At 34.6% G+C, this 21,071-nt stretch overlaps 1 protein-coding gene across 4 annotated transcripts; it reads left to right on the forward strand.

Annotated features, from left to right (window-relative positions):
• The first annotated feature begins 1,915 nt into the window (after positions 1 to 1,915).
• On the forward strand, positions 1,916 to 20,383 carry LOC127670742 (vomeronasal type-2 receptor 116-like). 4 transcript variants are annotated; one of them, XM_052165234.1, is made up of 6 exons: positions 1,916 to 2,121; positions 10,096 to 10,378; positions 11,033 to 11,836; positions 12,655 to 12,876; positions 18,321 to 18,444; positions 19,476 to 20,383. In XM_052165234.1, the coding sequence occupies exons 1-6, from the start codon at positions 1,916 to 1,918 to the stop codon at positions 20,381 to 20,383; spliced, it is 2,547 nt and encodes an 848-aa protein (XP_052021194.1). The 4 variants fall into 4 exon arrangements, with proteins under 4 accessions (XP_052021194.1, XP_052021196.1, XP_052021197.1 ...); XM_052165236.1 differs by having other exon boundaries at positions 19,479 to 20,383; XM_052165237.1 differs by lacking the exon at positions 18,321 to 18,444 and having other exon boundaries at positions 12,655 to 12,880; positions 19,479 to 20,383.
• Positions 20,384 to 21,071: the final 688 nt, after the last annotated feature.

A 21,071-nucleotide genomic window follows, 5' to 3' on the forward strand; every position in this document is an offset into this window, starting at 1 on the left:
GAAATATTATTTATGAGACATAGAAGAACATTTTCTTCTATATACTCATAAAATACTGTAGGGAATTTGTTAAGAATGCAATCCAAGTGTATAACTTAAAGGAAAATGAAAACAAAAAAGAAAAAAGAAAAAAAGACTCCATTTATACTCAGGAAGGATAAAGTGGTGTGTGGTGTGCCTTCTTTCCACCATGTCAAGTCAATAACATGAGCTTAAAGCAGAAAGAAAATCAGTTTCAAGAAATACTGCTTGTGTTCCAAGGACATGGAGAACTTCTCTGTAGAAAGACACATGGAGTCTTACCTCTCAGTCTTGGCTAAATCAAATTCAAATTTATTGGAAGACCTTTATGCTTGACCTATAGTCTGGCTATAATGAGTATGGTATGGATAGAAGTCCAAAGCTCATGTGCATCAAATGACTTCCAAAGGAATGCCACAGCCCAGGATGGCATTTCCATAGTAGTCAGAGTAGAGTGAAGGATCAGCTTCCACGCACATTCCCAATTCATTTGACATGGTATTACTACCCGCTCTACAACAAGTATGGAATATCACAATTTCAAGGCTCACAATTTTCCCAATCTGCAAGTCTGCAAATGTACTAAAATTATTCAAATTGACAAAGTCATAATTCAACCAAAGTATGAAACAGATTTTTATTCATAGTAACTGAGATGGTACAATAAACTCCATAGCAAGATTTTATTATAAGCCAGTGAGTGACATTGAAAACATTCCAAAAATGGAGTTAAGGATTCCATTTTATTCAGTGAGTATATTATGGCCAAAAATGATGTAGTTCAAAAAATATATAAATCAAATTCAATGTTCCATCTGTGTTACTCATTGTAATCTAACCAAGTTACATAAGTTAGCATGACAGACATACATATGTATAGCTGCAAGAGAGGACTGTTTCAAAACAAATACCAACTAGACAAGGATGAAAAATATAAGGTATACACAAAAATTAGCAATATAATTCTCTCTCAGAAATGGCATGTCAATTCTTTCATTTCTTTGAGGAAAACATACAAAATTGTTCTCAAACTTCTTAATGAGGTGTGAACAAATATCAACAAAGAAATGTTTCATCAAATGACACTGACTGCCAGGGACTGACTATAAGGGAAAAGATAAGCATAATAACTCAGTGAATGTATGCACAGGTACTGATATTGGATAGGATGGGTGTTGAATCTTCATAAATCCAGGCATTTTTGGATTTTGCATAATGGCATGTTCTCCACATGACAGGAGTCACAGGAAGTTTGAAGATATCGTAAACATGACTAGCATACAATAGTATATGAACAACAGAGAATGTTCAACTCCCGGTACAATGTTTCATGTGAAACTGTGCTTCCCTACACTAGACAGTGGAAGACATAATGTCCCATTATTCTTCTCAAGGTGTGAATGATTTGGAGCTTTGATGACCTTCTAAACTCTTGTCTATGGAAGTTCTGTTGAAATCCATTGTGTTATACATATGGCTGTTGACACATATTCTGGCCAAAGCTGCGCAATGGAAGATTGTCCTTGGGAATTATTCCATGCATATGAATGAAATCTTGGCACCTGATGGAGAAATTGCTCTCTAAAACATGTTTTCAGAAATATGAATGACATCATGGTACCTGAGGTTGGAAAAATGATCTCCAAAACATATTTTCAGAAATGTTTTGAACAAAAGTTTTCAGACCTCAGATGTAGAGCTTGAGGCCAGAATTTTCTCAATGTATCCAGGGAGAATGACATAGGATGAATCGATGGGAACTGTTGAATATAATTAAGCGGACTTCCACAGAGCAGTAGATTTTAAAAAGACCTATATGTATAAATGTATATGTATGTGATATTTGTCAGCATAGGAAACTGATTTCACAACTGCATCTTAGATCCTAGCAGACATGAAGAATCTTTGTGCTTTCACTATTTCCTTTTTGCTCCTGAAGTTTTCTCTCATTTTGTGCTGTTTGATTGAACCATTTTGCTTTTGGAGGATAAGGAATACTGAAGATAATTATGGAGATTTGAGAAGTGACTGTGGTTTTTTCCTTTTTACAGTAGAGGGACCTGTTGAAGACTATTTTTATAATGATGATTTAGATTTTAGGTAAGCCATTAACTTTATTTTCTGCATCAATGACATTAATTAGAAATATTTAGCTGTGTACACAAAGTGTGGGGTTTGGCCCTGTTCCTCCCCTCTAAGTTTAGGAACCACTGAAAGTTAATTATTATATCAATCACTATTTCAATATTGTAAAATGTGTCACACTTTAGTTTAGCTTTAATTCTTTGGTTCACAGTGCTGTAAAATGAGTCGGATTTTCTCTGTTGAGTCTTAGTTTATATCATATGTTGAAAGATGACTTTTCATCTGCTTTGAATCCGCAATTTCCTCATTGAGCAAGTGTTCAATATTGAAAGACTGCATCATTTTCTCTATTCAGTTTTCTGCCAACAATTCTTATATGCGCATTCATCTAAATGCCTTCATAAAAATGTTATCTAATTTTGGTCTCCAACACTTGGGCATACATTCTTTCATTGAAATATTTTTGTATGTATTGGTCTACTATACATGATTAGATGTATAACATTACATGTGTACTTTTGAAAATACATATATTTTCCTTTGTAAAATAGACATTAAGTGAGCACATACTGCAATTCTGTATTTGACACTGAATATGGTAAAAGACTGTGAGGCTTCATATTCTGTTACAAGAATAGTATTTTGGTCCAATTCTGCAAATACTCAGACACAGATTAAGTTTATTGTCAGTATCAGATAGATGGGATTATTTCTATTAAATATTGAATAAATATAACATTAGAGAAAATCTAGGAGATTAAATGTACTTCTGTTTTATAAGAAGATGTCCTCAGTGTCTGAGATCGTAAGCATGAGATATTACCATATGTGCCTACAGATAATGAGGGAGGTGTGTTGAAATAACCCGTCTTTTAGCTAATCAATGTGTTTGGGACTTGTTTATTTCATGAACTTAGATTCCTTGTGCTTTTCTGTCTCTGATGCTCATCACATCTTTTATTTAATATTCATGTCTTTGGGATTTATAGAATATGCTTTCCAATTTGTAGCTACAATACACTGTACACTTTGATATTGATGGTTGCTTCACCTTATTATTCTTCTGTGTTGGGTTATTATGAAATTCATTTCTGATATTTTCTGTATTTTTCCATACCTCATTGGAAAAGTAGTGGAGATTTTCATTGGTGACACTTTTATAGGATATAATATGGTTTAAAATTACAAATTTATGAATTCTGTGAATATGCTTTTCAAGTTTAGAAACAAAAAATATTAGCTACAAACACGCAATTGAAAATGCAAATTTCATCAAAGAACATGTTTGGTGTGTTTACTCCTGATAAGAGGTAATAACTAATGATAACAGATGAACTGCTGTTGGGCAGATATACAATTTTTTTTATGAAAAGAATATCTCTGTGGTCAGTCATCACTTAAAGGATATCAAAAACTAAGGAACACTGAGGTGTTAAGAGAAATCTGATAGGCTTTTAACAAACTGACATAGTAAGAACAGACTAAAAGTTAACATTAAATTAGTGCATAAAAAGAGCCCAAAGGATAAAAATCTGGGTATGTGGTATATTATAGCATTTTGTGTACTTTCAAATAGATAAATAATTTAAATGAAATATATTATAAAATAATAATTCTCTTGGATGAATATTGACATTTGAAAATATTAAAATAATGATCTACAAATATCATGAAAATATTGTTAGTTTTTTCTCACTGTGCATGAACTTAGCATTCTCTTGATGTTTAACTTCAAAATATTTATTCTATTGTAAAATTTGTAACATATCCTTACGGATAAAATATTTTTTCCTTGTAACACAGATAATCATTTTTCAGTATACTGATGGTTTGACAATATACTTTTAGGTATATAATGCATTTTAAAAATACTCACACAATTCCAGTTTTTATCATATAAAGGCTCTCAAATATATATATATTTGTATATGCATATATATACGTATATGCATATCATATATACATACATATATATACGTATATATATATATATATCATTGGATATTTTCTTTTTTGTGTTTCAACTGTTATTCCTTTTCCTGATTCCTCTCCAGAAACTCCCAAACTCATCCCTCCTTCCACATATTTATGAGTGTATTCCTGCCCAAAATCATCCACAGCTACCTCACTTCACTGGCATTACACTGGGGTATCAAGCCTTGACAGGACTAAGGACATCTGTTCCCATTGATGCCCTACAAGGACATCCTCTGCTTTATATGCAATCAGAGTCATGATTCCCTCGATGTGTATACTTTGTTTTATTGTTTAGTCCCTGGAAGTTCTAGGGATTCTTGTTGGTTAATATTGTTGTACTTTCTATGGGGTTGCAAACTACATCAGTTCCTTCAGTCCTTTCTCTAACTCCTCCATTGCAGAATCCATGCTCAATGCAATGGTTGTCTATGAGCATTCATCTCTGTATTTGTCAGGCTCTGGGAGAGCCTCTCAGGAGACAGTTATATCAGGCTCCTTTCAGCAAGCATTTCTTAGCATCCAAAATTGTGTCTGGGTCTGATGACTTTATGGGATAGATCCCCAGGTTGGGCAGATTCTCAATTGCCTTTCCTTCAGTCACTGCTCCATACTTTGTCTCCCATGAGTATTTTGTGCCCCCCTTCCAGAAAGGACTGAAGCTTCCATACTTTGGTCTTCCTTCTCCTGTAGCTTCATTTGGTATATGAATTGTATCTTGGGTATTCTGAGTTATTGTGCTCATATCCACTTCTCAGTGAGTGAATACCATGTGTGTACTTTTGTGACTGAGTTACCTCAGTCAGAATGATATTTTCTAGTTTCATCCATTTCCCTGAAGATTTCATGAAGTCATTGTTTTTTATACATGGATAGTATACCATTGTGTAAATGCAAATCATTTTAGTATCCATTTCTCTGTTGAGAAACTTCTGGGTTCTTTCTAGCTTTGGTTATTGTAAATATGGCTGCAATAAACTTAGTGGAGCATGTGTCCTTGTTAAATGTTGATGAATCTTTTAGGTGTACGCCCGGGAGTGGAATAGCTGTGTATTCAGGTAATATTATGTCCAATTTTCAGAGGAACCACCAGAGTAATTTCTAGAATGGTTGAAGCAGCTTGCAATCCCACCAGCAAAAGAGAAATGTTCCTCTTTCTCCACACCCTCCCCTGTATCTGCTGTCAACTGAGTTTATGTTGTTGGTCATTCTGACTGGTGTGAGGTGGAATCTGTTGGGTGATGTGATTTGCATTTCGCTGATGACAAAGGATGTTGTTTTTTTAGATGCTTCTTTGCTGTTCGATATCCCTTCATTAAGAATTATTCATTTTGCTCTGTACATCATTTTAATGGGGTTATTGTGTTCTCTGTAGTTTGTTTTCTTCAGTTGTTGTATGTATTGGATATTAACCCATTATCACATGTAGGATTGGTAATTATTTTTTCCAACTCAGTTGGCTGCTGTTTTGTTCTGTTAACAGGGTCATCTGCCTTACAGAAGCATTGCAGTTTTATGAGGTACCATTTGCCTATTGGTGATCTTAGAACAAAAGTCAATGATCTTCTGTTCAGAAAATTTGCCTCTGTGCCTATGTGTTCGAGGATCTTCCCCTCTTTCTCTTCAATTAGATTCAGTGTATGTGGTTTTATGTGTAGGTCCTTGATCCACTTGGACTTGGGTTTTGTACAGGAAGATAAGATTGAATCAATTTGCCTTCCTCTGCATACTGACCTCCAATTGAACAAGCTTGAAAATGCTGTCTGTTTCCCACTGAATTATTTTAGCTCCTTTAAGAAAGATCAAGTGAGAGCAATAGTGTTAAAAACTGCATGGTATTGGTACAGTGACAGGCAGGAGGATCAATGGAACAGGATTGAAGATCCAGAAATGAACCCACACACCTATGGCCACTTGATACACTACAAAGAGGCTGAAAACATCCAATGGAAAAAAGATAGCCTTTTCAACAAATGGTGCTGGTTCAACTGGAGGTCAGCATGCAGAAGAATGCGAATTGATCCATCCTTGTCTCCTTGTACTAAGCTCAAATCTAAATGGATCAAGGACCTCCACATAAACCCAGACACTCTGAAGCTAATAGAAAAGAAACTGGGGAAGACCCTTGAGGACATCGGTACAGGGAGAAAGTTTCTGAACAGAACACCAATAGCGTATGCTCTAAGAGCAAGAATTGACAAATGGGACCTCATAAAATTACAAAGTTTCTGTAAGGCAAAGGACACCATCAAGAGGACAAGTCGGCAACCAACAAATTGGGAAAAGATCTTCACCAATCCTACATCAGATAGAGGGCTAATATCCAATATATATAAAGAACTCAAGAAGTTAGACTCCAGAAAACCAAACAACACTATTAAAAAATGGGGTACAGAGTTAAGCAAAGAATTCTCACCTGAAGAACTTCGGATGGCAGAAAAGCATCTTAAAAAAAGCTCAACTTCATTAGTCATTAGGGAAATGCAAATCAAAACAACCCTAAGATTTCACCTTACACCAGTCAGAATGGCTAAGATTAAAAATTCAGGAGACAGCAGGTGTTGGAGAGGGTGTGGAGAAAGAGGAACACTCCTCCACTGCTGGTGGGGTTGCAAATTGGTACAACCACTCTGGAAAGCAGTCTGGCGGTTCCTTCGAAAACTGGGCACCTCACTTCCAGAAGATCCTGCTATACCACTCCTTGGCATATACCCAGAAGACTCCCCACCATGTAATAAGGATACATGTTCTACTATGTTCATAGCAGCCCTATTTATAATTGCCAGATGCTGGAAAGAACCCAGGTATCCCTCAACAGAAGAGTGGATGCAAAAAATGTGGTATATCTACACAATGGAGTACTATTCAGCCATTAGAAACAATGAATTCATGAAATTCATAGGCAAATGGATGGAGCTAGAGAATATCATACTAAGTGAGGTAACCCAGACTCAAAAGGTGAATCATGGTATGCACTCACTAATAAGTGGATATTAACTTAGAAAACTGGAATACCCAAAACATAATCCACACATCAAATGAGGTACAAGAAGAAAGTAGGAGTGGCCCCTGGTTCTGGAAAGACTCAGTGAAACAGTATTCAGCAAAACCAGAACGGGGAAGTGGGAAGGGGTGGGTGGGAGGACAGGGGAAGAGAAGGGGGCTTATGGGACTTTCGGGGAGTGGGGGGGGGGCTAGAAAATTATATCGAATAAAAAAAAAAGAAAGAGAAAAAAAAAAAGAAAGAAAGATCAAGTGACCTTAAGTGCATTCGTCCATTTCTGAGGCTACAATTTGGCTACATTAATCTATCTGCCCATCTCTTTACCAACATCATACAGATTTTGTCAGTATTTCTGTGTAATACAGTGTGAGATCAGAGATGGTGATTCCCTCAGATGTTCTTTTATTGTTAAGAATAATTTTCTCTATCTTTTTTTTTTGCTATTTCAGATGAATTTGCAAATTACTCTTTACCTCCTTGATCACTTTAGTTGTAATTTGATGGGGATTACATCAAATCTGGTGGATTGTTTTCAGCACGATGGCCTTTTTTACAATATTAATCCTGATAATCCATAATTATTGGAGACCTTTCCAACTTTTGAGGTGTTCTTTGAATTATTTCTCAGAGATGTGAAATTTTTGTCTTACAGATCGTTCACTTGCTTGGTCAGAATCACACCAAGCTATTTGATATTATATATGACTATTGTGAAGAGTTTCTTTTCCCTAATTTCTTTCTCAGCCTGTTTATCCTGTGTGTAGAGGAAGGCTACTGATTTGTTTGAGTTAATTTTATATCCAGACATTTTGCTGAAGTTATTTTTCAGCTTTAGTACTTCTCGGGTGGAATTTTGGGGATCACTTAAGTATATTATCAAATCATCTACAAATAGTGGTAGTTTGACTTCTTCCTTCCTAATTGGGATATAAATGACCAATTTTGGTTATCTAATTCCTCTAGCTGGAAATTCAAGTACTATATTTAATAGATCGTGAGAGAGTGGGCAGTCTTATCTAGTCCCTGGTTTTAGTGGGTTTGCTTTAAGTTTCTCTTTATTTAGTTTATTGTTGGCTCCTCTTTTGCTGTATACTGCTTTTATTATGTTTGGGTATGGGCCTTGAATTTCTCATATTTCCAAGACTTTTAATATAAATGGGAATTGAATTTTGTCAAATGATTCTCAGTATCTAATAATATGATAATGTTGGTTGCTTTTTTAAAAAATTTGTTTATATTGTGGATTGCATTGCTGTATTACCATATTGAACCATCCCTGGATCTCTGTGGTTAAGCCTTCTTGTTTTTGTTGGATAACCTTTTTGATGTGTTATTGGATTCGGCTTGTGGGAATATTATTGCATAATTTTGCATAGATATTCATAAGGGAAATTGGTCAGTTTATATCAGTGTAACTGTGCCTTCATAGAACATAATGAGTAGAGATTCTTTGGCTTCTATTTCATGGAATAGTGTGAAATGTTTTGGTAATAGAATTTCTTTGAAGGTTTGATAAGAGTTCTGGCCTAAAACCATCTGTCCCTTGGCTTTTTGTGATTGGGGGGCTTCTAATGGGTGCTTGTATTTCTTTGGGGAATGTGGGACTCTTTACGTGGTTTACCTGATCCAGATTAACTTTGGTAAATGCTATCTGTCTAGAAAATTAATCAATTTAATCCACTTTTTCTACTTTTTTTGGATACAGATATTTGTAGTGCAATCTGATTTTTTTTTAATTTCCTCAATTTCTGTTGTTATTTCTCCCATTTCATTCCTGATTTTGTTCATTTGGATACTATCTCTGTACCCTGTGATTAGTCTGGCTAAATGTTTATCTTGTTGATTTTCTCAGAGAACAAGATCCTAGTTCTGTTGATTCTTTTTATAGTTCTTTCTATTTCTACTTGGTTGATATCATCCCTGAACTTGATTTTTTTCTGGTGTCTGCTCTTATGGTGTATATTTGCTTTTTTTAATCTAGAGCTTTCCGATGACCTGTTAATCTGATAGTGTATGATCTCTCTACTTTCTTTGGGGAGGCACTCAGAGCTATGATATCATCCCTTAGCATTGCTTTCATTGTGTTCCATAATTTGTATAGGACATTCCTTTATTTTCTTTGAATTATAAAATGTCTTTAATTTCTTTCTTTCTTTTTCCCTGTAATCAAGCTATTATTGAGAAGACAATTTGTTCAGCTTCTATGTATATGTCAGATTTCTGTTATTTCTGTTGTTAGTGAATATCAGCCTTAGTCTGAGCTAGTTGCATAGATTCATCGGATAAATTCAACATCATTATATCGATTGAAGTTTGTCCAAATTTTGGTCCATTTTTGAGAAGGTAACAATATATTTCTTAATGGTTCAGATTTTAATATTTTTTCCTCTTTTTGTATGCTTAATCCCCCAATAATATCGTGTATATTTTGAAATAATTTAATTCTTTACTTAGATAAAGGATCCCCATGCATAGATAATATTAATAATATTTTCAGTGTATGAAAATATAAAAATGTGAAAGTTGAACACTGCTTTTAAAGTATTATTTGTTTCTTAAAATAAACAATATTATTAAGATGTTTGATTATTAAATGGTTTTGAATAATAAAAACTATGGAGAATATATTGTATATTTAATAAGTGGTTTAAGAAAACCTTTTTTTAAATGTATTTGTGGGATCATATCTCCAATATTATTTTATAGTGTCTTATTTTTTGGGATTGCAATATTGTTCAAGGATGGCATTAAAAGGTAAATTGAACTCCTTATCAATTTACACAAATACAAAATTTATCATATCATATCACATCATATCGAATTATATCATATCATAGTGCCCTATGTCTAGGAATTCCTAAATTGTATTCAGCTCTACAGATCCCTTATTTTTGACACTTATTTTAAGACATTTGTTCAGAAATTTAGCGTGTATCATAGTACAAACTTTACTGCAATTGAAAATTTATCTTTAAAACATCTGCCTTAATCCTCACTATGCCTTGTTTTAGAATACCAGCAGCACGATATGAATTTTTTCTGGTAATGCTTTTTGCGACTGATGAGATCAACGAGAATCCTTATCTTTTACCCAATATGTCTTTCATGTTCTCCATTGTTCTTGAGCTCTGTCAAGATACATTGGGAGTTCTGGATAGAGCACATTCACAACAAAACAAACGTGTGAATTTTATTAATTATATCTGTAGAATATATCAAATTTGTTATGTACACCTTACAGGCCCATCATGGAAAACATCCTTAAAACTGGCAATTCATTCTAAGACACCAAAGGTAAGAATACATGACAATGGATGTTTCAACAATATTAAATTCCATTTAAATGTACCAACCATTAAAAAAATGACAGCTTGAATTATGAGTGTCCTGCTAAACACACACAAACACACACACACAGAGTGAGTGAGAGATAGACACACACACAGACACACACGAGACACTATATATATATATATATCACTATATATATATATATATATATAACTATATATACATCACAATATCTATATCTATCTATCTATCTATATCTATCTATATATATATATATAGATACAGATAGATAGATAGATAAGTAGACAGACAGATAGATAGATAGATAGATAGATAGATAGATAGATAGATAAAAAGAGAGAGGCAGAGACAGAGAGAGAGAGGCAGAGAGACCGAGAGATAAATGTATAAATTAAGAAATTAAAAATAAGGTCATTAATGTACTGGATAAACAGGGAAAACTGTGTTCCAGAAAATTCAGACTTGTCATAAACAGTCTAGAATCTAAAAGGAATAATACATGATATTTAGAGTATAATCATACTATCCATGATAGGAGTTTGGAAAGGTGAGCAACATTATTTGTATATGATCCCAAACATTCTAATAATCATATTCCTCATGTGGATGTTTCATCCTCTCTTCTACATCCTTTAGGTTTTCTTTGGTCCATTTAATCCTAACCTAAGTGATCATGACCAGTTGCCCTATGTCCATCAGGTAGCCAGCAAGGACACACATTTGTCCCATGGCATGGTTTCCTTGCTGCTTCATTTTAGATGGACCTGGATAGGCATGGTCATCTCAGATGATGACAAGGGCATTCAGTTTCTCTCAGATTTAAGAGAAGAAATGCAAAGGCATGGGATCTGCTTAGCTTTTGTGAATGTGATCCCAGAAACCATGCAGACATACATGACTAAGGCTATGATATATGATAAACAAATTATGGCATCTTCAGCAAAGGTTGTTATCATTTATGGTGAAATGAATTCTACTTTAGAAGTCAGCTTTAGACGGTGGAAATATTTTGGTTCTCAGAGAATCTGGATCACAACCTCTCAATTGGATGTTACCACAAATAAAAAGGAATTCAGGCTTGATTTCTTTCATGGGACTGTCACTTTTGCACACCACAGAGGCAAGCTTGCTAAATTTAGGAATTTTATGCAAACAATGAACTATGACAAATACCCAGTAAACATTTCTGACTCTATGCTGGGGTGGAATTATTTTAATTGTTCAGTCTCTAAAAACAGCAATAAAAGAGATGATTTTGTATTGAATAACACATTGGAATGGACAGCACTGCACAAATATGACATGGCCCTGAATGAAGAAGGTTATAATTTATATAATGCTGTGTATGCTGTGGCCCACACCTACCATGAACTACTTCTTCAACAAGTAGAGTCTCAGAAAACAACAGGTGTCAAAGGAGAATTCACTGACTGCCAGCAGGTAAAGTTTATTACATTTCATTATATTTAGATATATTAATGTGGTCTGTTAAATGGCTCCAGAGAAATACCTGTCCATTTGTTAGATATTGTTCTTTCATTAGAAATATTTCTACACTGAAAAACTTCCCAATTAATCTTTTATATGGATGAATATCAATTTCAAGGATCACATTTAATAGGAGACAATACTATTTTTAAGATACCAGTGAGTTTTGTGAAAACATGTCTCAACATTTCCACAATTGAGTTTAAAATTTAAAATAGGAGCCAAGAGTTTTATCATGAAAACCTTTAATGATGACAAGACTAGAATCCTTTTCTAAAGAATAATATGTCAAGAATCAATACATGTGTTTTAACTAATAGTTACACATTTAAATTAACAATTATTTACAAAACCATAAATGATTAAGAATATACATATTATTAAGGTTATATTTACCTCATAGATGTTTGCAATATTTACATGAAAGTCTCATAACCAATCTTTATTTTCACACACATTCAGAATCCCCCTTAGTTTGTACATACCTGGCTTCATTTTTTAAAAAGTATTTTTGACAAACTTGTGCACACACATACTCACACACCTTGTTGCTTTCTATTTTATAATCATTTTTCTAGCATGTTTTAGCATTGAACATTAATTAGAAGTATATTAATGATCAAATATCTATGAAGTGTATTGTTTTTACTATGTGATTACTTTAATACACTGTCTTTCATAAAGTCAATTTAAAATTTAGGGGAAATTCTCAAAATTTCCTTCTCTTTATGATATGCATATGTAAGCATCTAATAATGGATCTCATTTAGGTGTCTTCCTTGCTGAAAACCAGGGTATTTATTAATCCTGTTGGAGAACTGGTGAGCATGAACCATAGAGAAAATCAGTGTGCAGGGTATGACATTTTCATCATTTGGAATTTTCCACAAGGCCATGGATTAAAAGTGAAAATAGGAAGCTATTTTCCTTGTTTTTCACGGAACCAACTTTATATATCTGAAGATTTGGAGTGGGCGATGGGAGGAACATCAGTGGGTACAATTTTTATTATTTTCAGTTTAGCTCCATTTTAAAATATGAGGCGATGAACTATTAGCTCTATGTTAAGACCAAGTTACGCTTGCAAAAGGCTATTCTCAGTTACAAGCACCAAAATTTGATATCTCACAATTTCATGTAAATCTGGTCTTAGAGATCAATGCCCTCTGGATTCCATGTTCAGTTTCACCCACATGCATATGCATCACTCAGTAATATATTTATTAAATGTGTATGTATAATCAAAATTTGCAACTACTTCTAGAATGTAAACAAAGAATATAGAAAATAAATTAAAAAAAATTTAAAAAATTGCAACTATATTTAAACTACGGAATTTGCAGATTCTGTGTGAACATATTTATAGCCAAATTGAAAATAGTATGTATTCATTACAGAAATCTTTCTCTAGATTCAAGGTTTCCATTTTATATATATATATATATATATAAAATGTGTATATATATATATATATACACACACACACATATATATACACATATGTATATGTGTATATATATGTGTGTATATATATATATATATATATATGATTTCTACATTTAATTGAATATTTTCTTTATTTACATTTCAGATATCCCCTTTTCATGGCTTCCCCCCAAAATCCCCCTACGCAATTCTCCATCCAACTGCCTCTATGAGGGTGTCCCCCATCCACCCACCCAATCTCATCTTACAGCCCTGGAATTCCCCTACATTGGAGTATCCAACCCTCCTAGGTATAAAAGCTATTCCACCTGCTGATATCTATCAAGTACATCCTCTTCTTCATATGTGACTGGTCCCATGAGTTCCTGCCTGTGTACTATTTGGTTAGTGGGCCAGTCCCTGAGAGTTTCGCTGGGTGAGACTGTTGCTCCCCAAATGGAACTATAATGTCCTCAGCTCCTTCAGTCCCTTCCCCCGTTCCTCTATCAAGGACCCCCAAGTTCAATCCAATGGGTGAATGTGAGCATCGACCTTTGTATTTTTCAGGCTCTAGCAGAGTCTTTCAGGAAATAGCTATATCAGGCTCCCGTCTGAAAGCACTTCCCTGCATCCACAGTAGCATCCTGGATTTAGGATTGTATATGGGATGAATCCCCAGGTGGGGCAGTCTCTTTATGATCTTTTTTCAGTCTCTGCAAGACACATTGTCTCCATAATGCCTCCTGTAAATATTTTGTTCCCCCTTCTAAGAACATATTCTGTGTGCACATATTTATGGCCAAATTGAAAATAGCATGTATTCTTTACAGAAATCTTTCTCTGTAATGGGGTCTTCCACAAATTGGTCTTCCCTATTCTTCAGCTTCATATGGTCTGTGAATTGTATCTTGGGTATTCATAGCTTCTGGGCTAATATTCACTTATGAGTGAGCACCTTTCATGTATGTTCTTTTGTGACTGTGTTACCTCACAGGGGGTGATATATACTAGTTCCATCCTTTTGCCTTAGAATTTTATGAATTATTTATTTTTAATAGCTGTTTAGAACCCCACCGTGTAAATTCACCACATTTTCTGTTTCCAATCCTGTGTTAAAGGACATCTGTTTTTTTCAGCCCCTGTCTACTATAAATAAGGCTGCTGTAAACATAATGTAGCATGTATCATCATTACATGTTGGAGCACCTTCTGGGTATATAGCCAGGAGTGGTATAGTTGATTCCAATTTACTGAGGAATGGCCAGAATTATTTTCAGCGTGATTGTACCAGCCTACAATCCTGCCAGTAGTGAAGGAAAGTTCCTCTTTCTAAACATCTACACCAACATCTCCTGTCACCTGAGTTTTTTATCGTAGCTATTCTGACTGGTGCAATGTGAAATCTCAGAGTGTTTTGATTTGCATTTCCCTGATCACTAAGGATGTTGAAATTTTCTTTCACTGCTTTACAGTCATTCAATATTGAGAATTATGTGTTTAGTTTTGCACTCCAGGTTTTTTTAGGATTATTTGGTACTCCGGAATCTAAGATGTTGTGTTCTTTGTATATATGGGATATTATCCATCTACCAGATGTAGGATTGGTAATGATCTTTTCCTGTCTATTGACTGCCATTTTGTTCTATCTAGACTGTCCTTTGCCTCAGAAAAACATTGCAATTTTATGAGGTCACATTTGTCAATTCTTGACCTTAGAGCATAAGCTATTGGTGTTTTGTTCAGGAAATTTCCCCTGTACCCATGTGCTCTAGTCTCTTCCCCACTTCGTTTTCTATTAGTTTCAGTGTGTCTGGATTTATGTGGAGGTCCTTGAACCATTTTGTCTTTAACTTTGTACAAGAAGATAAGAATGGATCAATTTGCATTCCTCTACATGCTGAATACCAGTTGAACCAACAAAATTTGCCTAAAATGTTGTCTTTTTCCTCTAGAATGCTTTAGCTCCTTTGTGAAATATTAAGTGATCATAGTTGTGTGGGTTCAATTCTTTGTCCTCAATTTTACTCCATTGTTCTACCCAGTAACAATTCCATGCAAATTTTTCACTATTGCTGTGTAGTGAAGTTTGAGGTTAGGGATTGTGATTCTCCCGGAACTTCTATTATTGTTGACAATTGTTTTCGCTATCATGGGGTATTTTCTTATTACAAATGAACTTGAAAATTGCTCTCTCTGATTCTATGAGGTATTGAATAGGAATTTTGATAAGGATTACATTTAATCTTTAGATTGCTTTCAGCATGAAAGCCATTTTTATCAAACTCTTCCTACCATTTCAGGAGGATGAAAGATCTTTCTATCTCATGAATTCTTCTTTAATTTCTCACTTCAAAGACTAACTTCTTGGCATACAGATCTTTCACTTGCTTGGTTAGAGTCACAGCAAGATCTGTGATAATTCAGAAGGGTGTCATTTCACTACTTTCTTTTTCAGACTATTCTTTTTGTATAGGAAAATTGGTGATTTGTTTTAGCTGATTTTATATCTAGCCATTTTGATGAAATTGGTATTATCTGTAGGAGGTCTCTGGTGGAATTTTTGAGATCACTTAATTATACTATCATATCATATGCAAATATTGATATTTTGACTTTCCCTTTTTAATTTGAATCAGTTTTACCTCTTTTTGCTGTCTAATTGCTCTGGATAGAATTTTGAGTACTTTATTGAATAGTGGTGAAAAGAATGGGAAGCCTTGTATAGTCCCTGGTTTTATTGAGATTGCTTCAACTTTTTCTCCATTTAGTTTGATGTAGGCTACTGGTTTTCTGTATATTGCTTTTAATATGTTTAGTTATGGGCCTTGAATTCCTGACCTTTCCAAGTCTTTTTTTTTTTTTAATAGGAATGTTGGATTTTGTCAAATGCTGTCTCAGCATCTAATCAAATGTTCAGGTGTCTATTTTCTTTGAATTTGTTTATATATTGGATTATGTTGATGGATTTCCTTACATTGAACTAACCCTGCCTCCCTGGGATGAGGCCTACTGGATCATCGTGAAATTTTTGATATATTCTAGAATTCGTTTTTTGAGGATTTAATTAAGTATATTTGCATCAGCGTTCATATGGTAAATTGGTCTGAAGTTCTCTTTGTTGGGTCTTTGTGTGATTTTGGTATTGATGTAACTTTGGTTTCATAGATCAAATTTGGCTTTATTCCCCCTGTTTCTATTTTGTGGAATAGGTGGGAGTGTATTGGTATTGAATTTTCTTTGTAGATATGATAGAATTCTGTACAAAAATTGTCTAGTCCTGGAATATTCTTGGTTGGGAGTTTTTTTTTTTTTTGGATTTAGTTTATTTGAGACAGGATTTCTCTGTATAGGGTCATTCTGTAGACCAGGCTGGCCTCGAACTCAGAAATCTGCCTGCCTCTACCTTCCAGAGTTCTTTGATTACAGGCATGCGCCACCACTGCCCAACTGGTTGGGAGATTATTAATGATGGCTTCTATTTCTTTTGTGTTTATGGTACAGTTTTGACCACTTATTTGATCCTGATTTATGTTTGTATTTGGTATCTGTCTAGAAAATTGTCCGTTTCATCTAGGGTTTCTAGTTATGCTGAGTATTAACCTTTGCAATAGGATTTGATGGTGTTTTTTTTTTTTTTTAATTTCCACAATTTCCATTATCATGTCTCCCTTTTCATTTCTGATTTTCTTTATTTGGAGGCTGTCTCTGTGCCCTCGGGTTTGTCTACCTTGTCTACCTTGTCGATTTGGTCAAAGGACCAGCTTCTGGTTTTGTTGATATTTTGTATAGTTCTATTTTTTTCTACTTGGTTGATTGCAGACCAGAGTTTGATGATTTCCTGCTGTCTACTCCTCTTGGGTGGATTTGCTTCTTTTTGTTCTAGATCTTTCAGATGTGATGTTAATCTACTAGTGTATGCTCTCTCCAGTTTCTTTTTGGAGGCACTCAAAGCTGTGAATTATCCTCTTAACTGTGCTTTAATTGTGACCCATTAGTTTTGGTATGTTGTACCTTCTATTTCTTTAAATTCTAATGAGTCTTTTATTTCTTTATTTCTTCCATGAACAAGTTAGCATTTATTATGGTGTATTTCATTTTCCATGTGTATGTGGTCTTTATGTAGGTTTTTTTTTTTGTTGTTGTTGTTACTGATTTTGTTGTTATAGAAGACCAGCCTTAGTCTGTTATAATCTGTAAGTATGAGTGAGATTATTTGAATCTTCTTATATCTGTTGATGTCTGATTTGTGACTGACTATATTGCCAGTTTTGGAGAAGGTACCATATAGGTGCTGAGAAGAAGTATATTCGTTTGTTTTAGTATGAAATGTTTTATAGATATCAGTTAAATCCATTTACTCCATAACTTCTGTTAGTTTCACTGTGTTTCTGTAGAGTTTTTGCTTCCCTGATCTGTCTATTGATGAGAGTGGGATGTTGAAGTCTCTGACTATCATTTTGTGGAGACAATGTGTGCATGGAACATTAGAAAAGTATCTTTTATGAATGTGGCTGCCCTTGCCTATGGATCATAGATGTTCAGAATTCTTCTTGGTAGCATTTTTCCTTTGATGTATATGAAATGTCTTTCATTATGTTTTTTTTTAAAACCTTTTTGTTGAAAGTCAATTTTATTTTATATTTGTATTGCTATTCCAGCTTGTTGTGGGCAGGGTGGGACTACTAGCATTGAAAATTGTTTTCCAGTCCTTTATTCTGTGGTATTGGCTGTCTTTGGAAGGAAAAGTTTTGAGTTTCAACAACCTAAATGTTACATATCTAATATTACATGATATAGTAAATGTTGTGTGACATTCATTGCATTGCAGTGTAATTCAAAATAACAAGGTAACTAAATTGGTAACTAATGCTGGTTATCGGAGGAATACTTAGAACCATATCTATTAATGTTCCATATATCTATTTATGGGTCATTATTCATATGATGAATACATGAAATAGACACACACACATACACACTCATACATTATAATATTTATGTATTGTCTCAGGTTCCCTCCTCCATGTGTAGTGCGCCATGTACTGCTGGATTCAGGAAAATTCATCAGGAAGAAACAGTAGAATGCTGCTTTGATTGTGTTCAGTGCCAAGAAAATGAGGTTTCCAATGAAACAGGTACATGCTTGGATGTCAAAGAAAACTTGATGAATTTGAAAACATTCTCTTTCAAAATTAGAAATATGATATGGCCTAAATGAAACTGAAGTTCTAAAATCTCTGTGTTTGGGACATTTACCAATTATATAGTGTCAACTTCTTTTGGACCCAGCAAATAACCTGCAATATCCTCGACAAACAATGCATCTCTCCCAATGTGATTGCTACTGATTTTATATAATGTGGAAAACGTTTATGGAGACAAATATTTGTAACAATTTTCAACAGAAATTTTAGGCATAATCCAAGCATATGCTTATTTTTCTTTGATATTTTGTACAAAGAATTTTGATGACAAGGCCAGTCCACAATCTTTCCCCCACTCACCCTGCTTCGTCCTTGGAAAGGCCAGTTGCTCAGTTCTTTAAAGAAATATATTTTAAGAGCTTCAATGGTTTAAAGGGTTAAGTGCTTCCTGTCAAAGAATTAGGGATAGACTGAAGATTTCAAGAATGCATCAACATATGGGGCAGTACTTATCATGGATCACAGACTAGTTAAGGAAAGAGGGGTGAATGTGAATATCCATGAACTTCACAGCTTTGAAAGAATAGTTGGGAAAAAAGAGTTTGTACCATAATGATAAGGGCATGCGTATGTCTATGAGGCATAGGGCTTCCAGAATAAAAATATTTTATGCAAATAATATTTGCATGATGAATTATAAGTTCTGGTCATTATGTGTAGATATAGACAGAGAGCACAACTTTCATAGCAAACAAAGTACATTATATATTTCAACTGGCATCAATAACTATGACTGCATATTATCTTTGTCTGTGATTAGTGAAATTCAATTTTGAGGAATTATTAATAAGAAATTATAAGTATCATTTTTCATCACTTTCATTTTGTTTGTTTAATAAATACTTTTAGCTGTTCCATTCCCTATGATGTTTTTTTGTTCCATCACAAAGCATAGTTTAATGGAGAACAATTATTAATTACATAAATATGATACCTTATAAGGGCTTATTGTTTTTCACCAGCAGGTATGGAACAATGTGTGAGATGTCCAGATGATAAGTATGCCAACTTAGAGCAAACGCACTGCCTCCAAAGAGCTGTGTCATTTCTGGCTTATGAAGATCCATTGGGGCTTGCTCTAGGCTTCATGGCCCTGTCCTTCTCAGCCATCACAATTCTAGTACTGTCCACTTTTGTGAAATACAGGGATGCTCCTATTGTGAAGGCCAATAACTGCATTCTCAGCTACATCCTGCTCTTCTCTCTAGTGTTCTGTTTTCTCTGCTCATTGCTCTTCATAGGACATCCCAACCAGTCTACCTGCATCCTGCAGCAGATCACATTTGGAGTATTTTTCACAGTGGCTGTTTCTACAGTGTTGGCCAAAACAATAACTGTTGTCATGGCTTTCAAGCTCACTACTCCAGGGAGAAGAATGAGAGGGATGCTGACATCAGGAGCACCTAACTTGGTCATTCCCATCTGTACCCTGATCCAACTTGTTCTCTGTGGCATTTGGTTGGTAACATCTCCTCCCTTTATTGACAGAGATACACAATCTGAACATGGGAAGATTGTCATTATTTGCAAAAAAGGCTCAGTCATTGCCTTCCATGTTGTCATGGGATATTTGGGTTCCTTGGCTCTCGGGAGCTTCACTGTGGCTTTCCTGGCTAGGAACCTTCCTGATAGATTCAATGAAGCCAAGTTCCTAACTTTCAGCATGCTGGTGTTCTGCAGTGTCTGGGTCACCTTTCTCCCTGTGTACCATAGCTCCAGGGGAAAGATCATGGTGGTTGTGGAGGTCTTCTCCATCTTGGATTCTAGTGCAGGGTTGCTAGGGTGTATCTTTGTCCCAAAGTGTTATGTTATTTTAGTTAGGCCACATTCAAATTTTTTACAGAGGTACAAAGATAAATTGGCTCATTGAAATTTTCATAGTACGAAAATATTAGATGATACTCAACATAATTTTTCTTTGTCCTAACCAAAGTAGTACTAAATTATATGAAAATTTTATTGAAATAAATAAATTTGAACTTGCACATAGTACAGCACTCTCCATTATGTTAACATTTAACAAAATGTGGTAGAAAATGTTTTTTTAAATATGTACACAATCCTGAATATATAGAGAAGGAATGTCAATTGAGGAATAGGAATCTCAATTGAGGAATAGCTACCCTAATGTTTACCTGTGATTTTGGGTGTAAGCCATGTAGTTAATAAATATAAGGTTTCAGTTCTGACTGTGGGCAGGAACCCAAGCAGGTGAGTTGTTATTGAAGTTATAAGAAAGACGACTGCAAACAACATGGACAAGAAGCCAGTAATCAGCACTATTCCGCATGCATTCATGGAGTGCCTGCTTCCAATTTCATGGCTTGGCTACATTCAATATACTGTGGCCAAGGTACATAAGAAAATTAGCAATTTTCTCACGTGTTTCTCTTGATCAGAGGTTTTTTGGTTTTGTTTGTTTGTTTGTTTGTTTTTAGAGCAACAGAATGTAAGACGTCACCTAAATGTTAAAATGTCTCTGTTGGGGTTTAGAATATCATTGATTCTTGATGCAATAAAAGGAACTGATTTGGAAAGTGAAACAAGACTGAATGTTA

This window comes from Apodemus sylvaticus, chromosome 20 (assembly GCF_947179515.1).
Source record: "Apodemus sylvaticus chromosome 20, mApoSyl1.1, whole genome shotgun sequence".
Taxonomy (NCBI): domain Eukaryota; kingdom Metazoa; phylum Chordata; class Mammalia; order Rodentia; family Muridae; genus Apodemus; species Apodemus sylvaticus.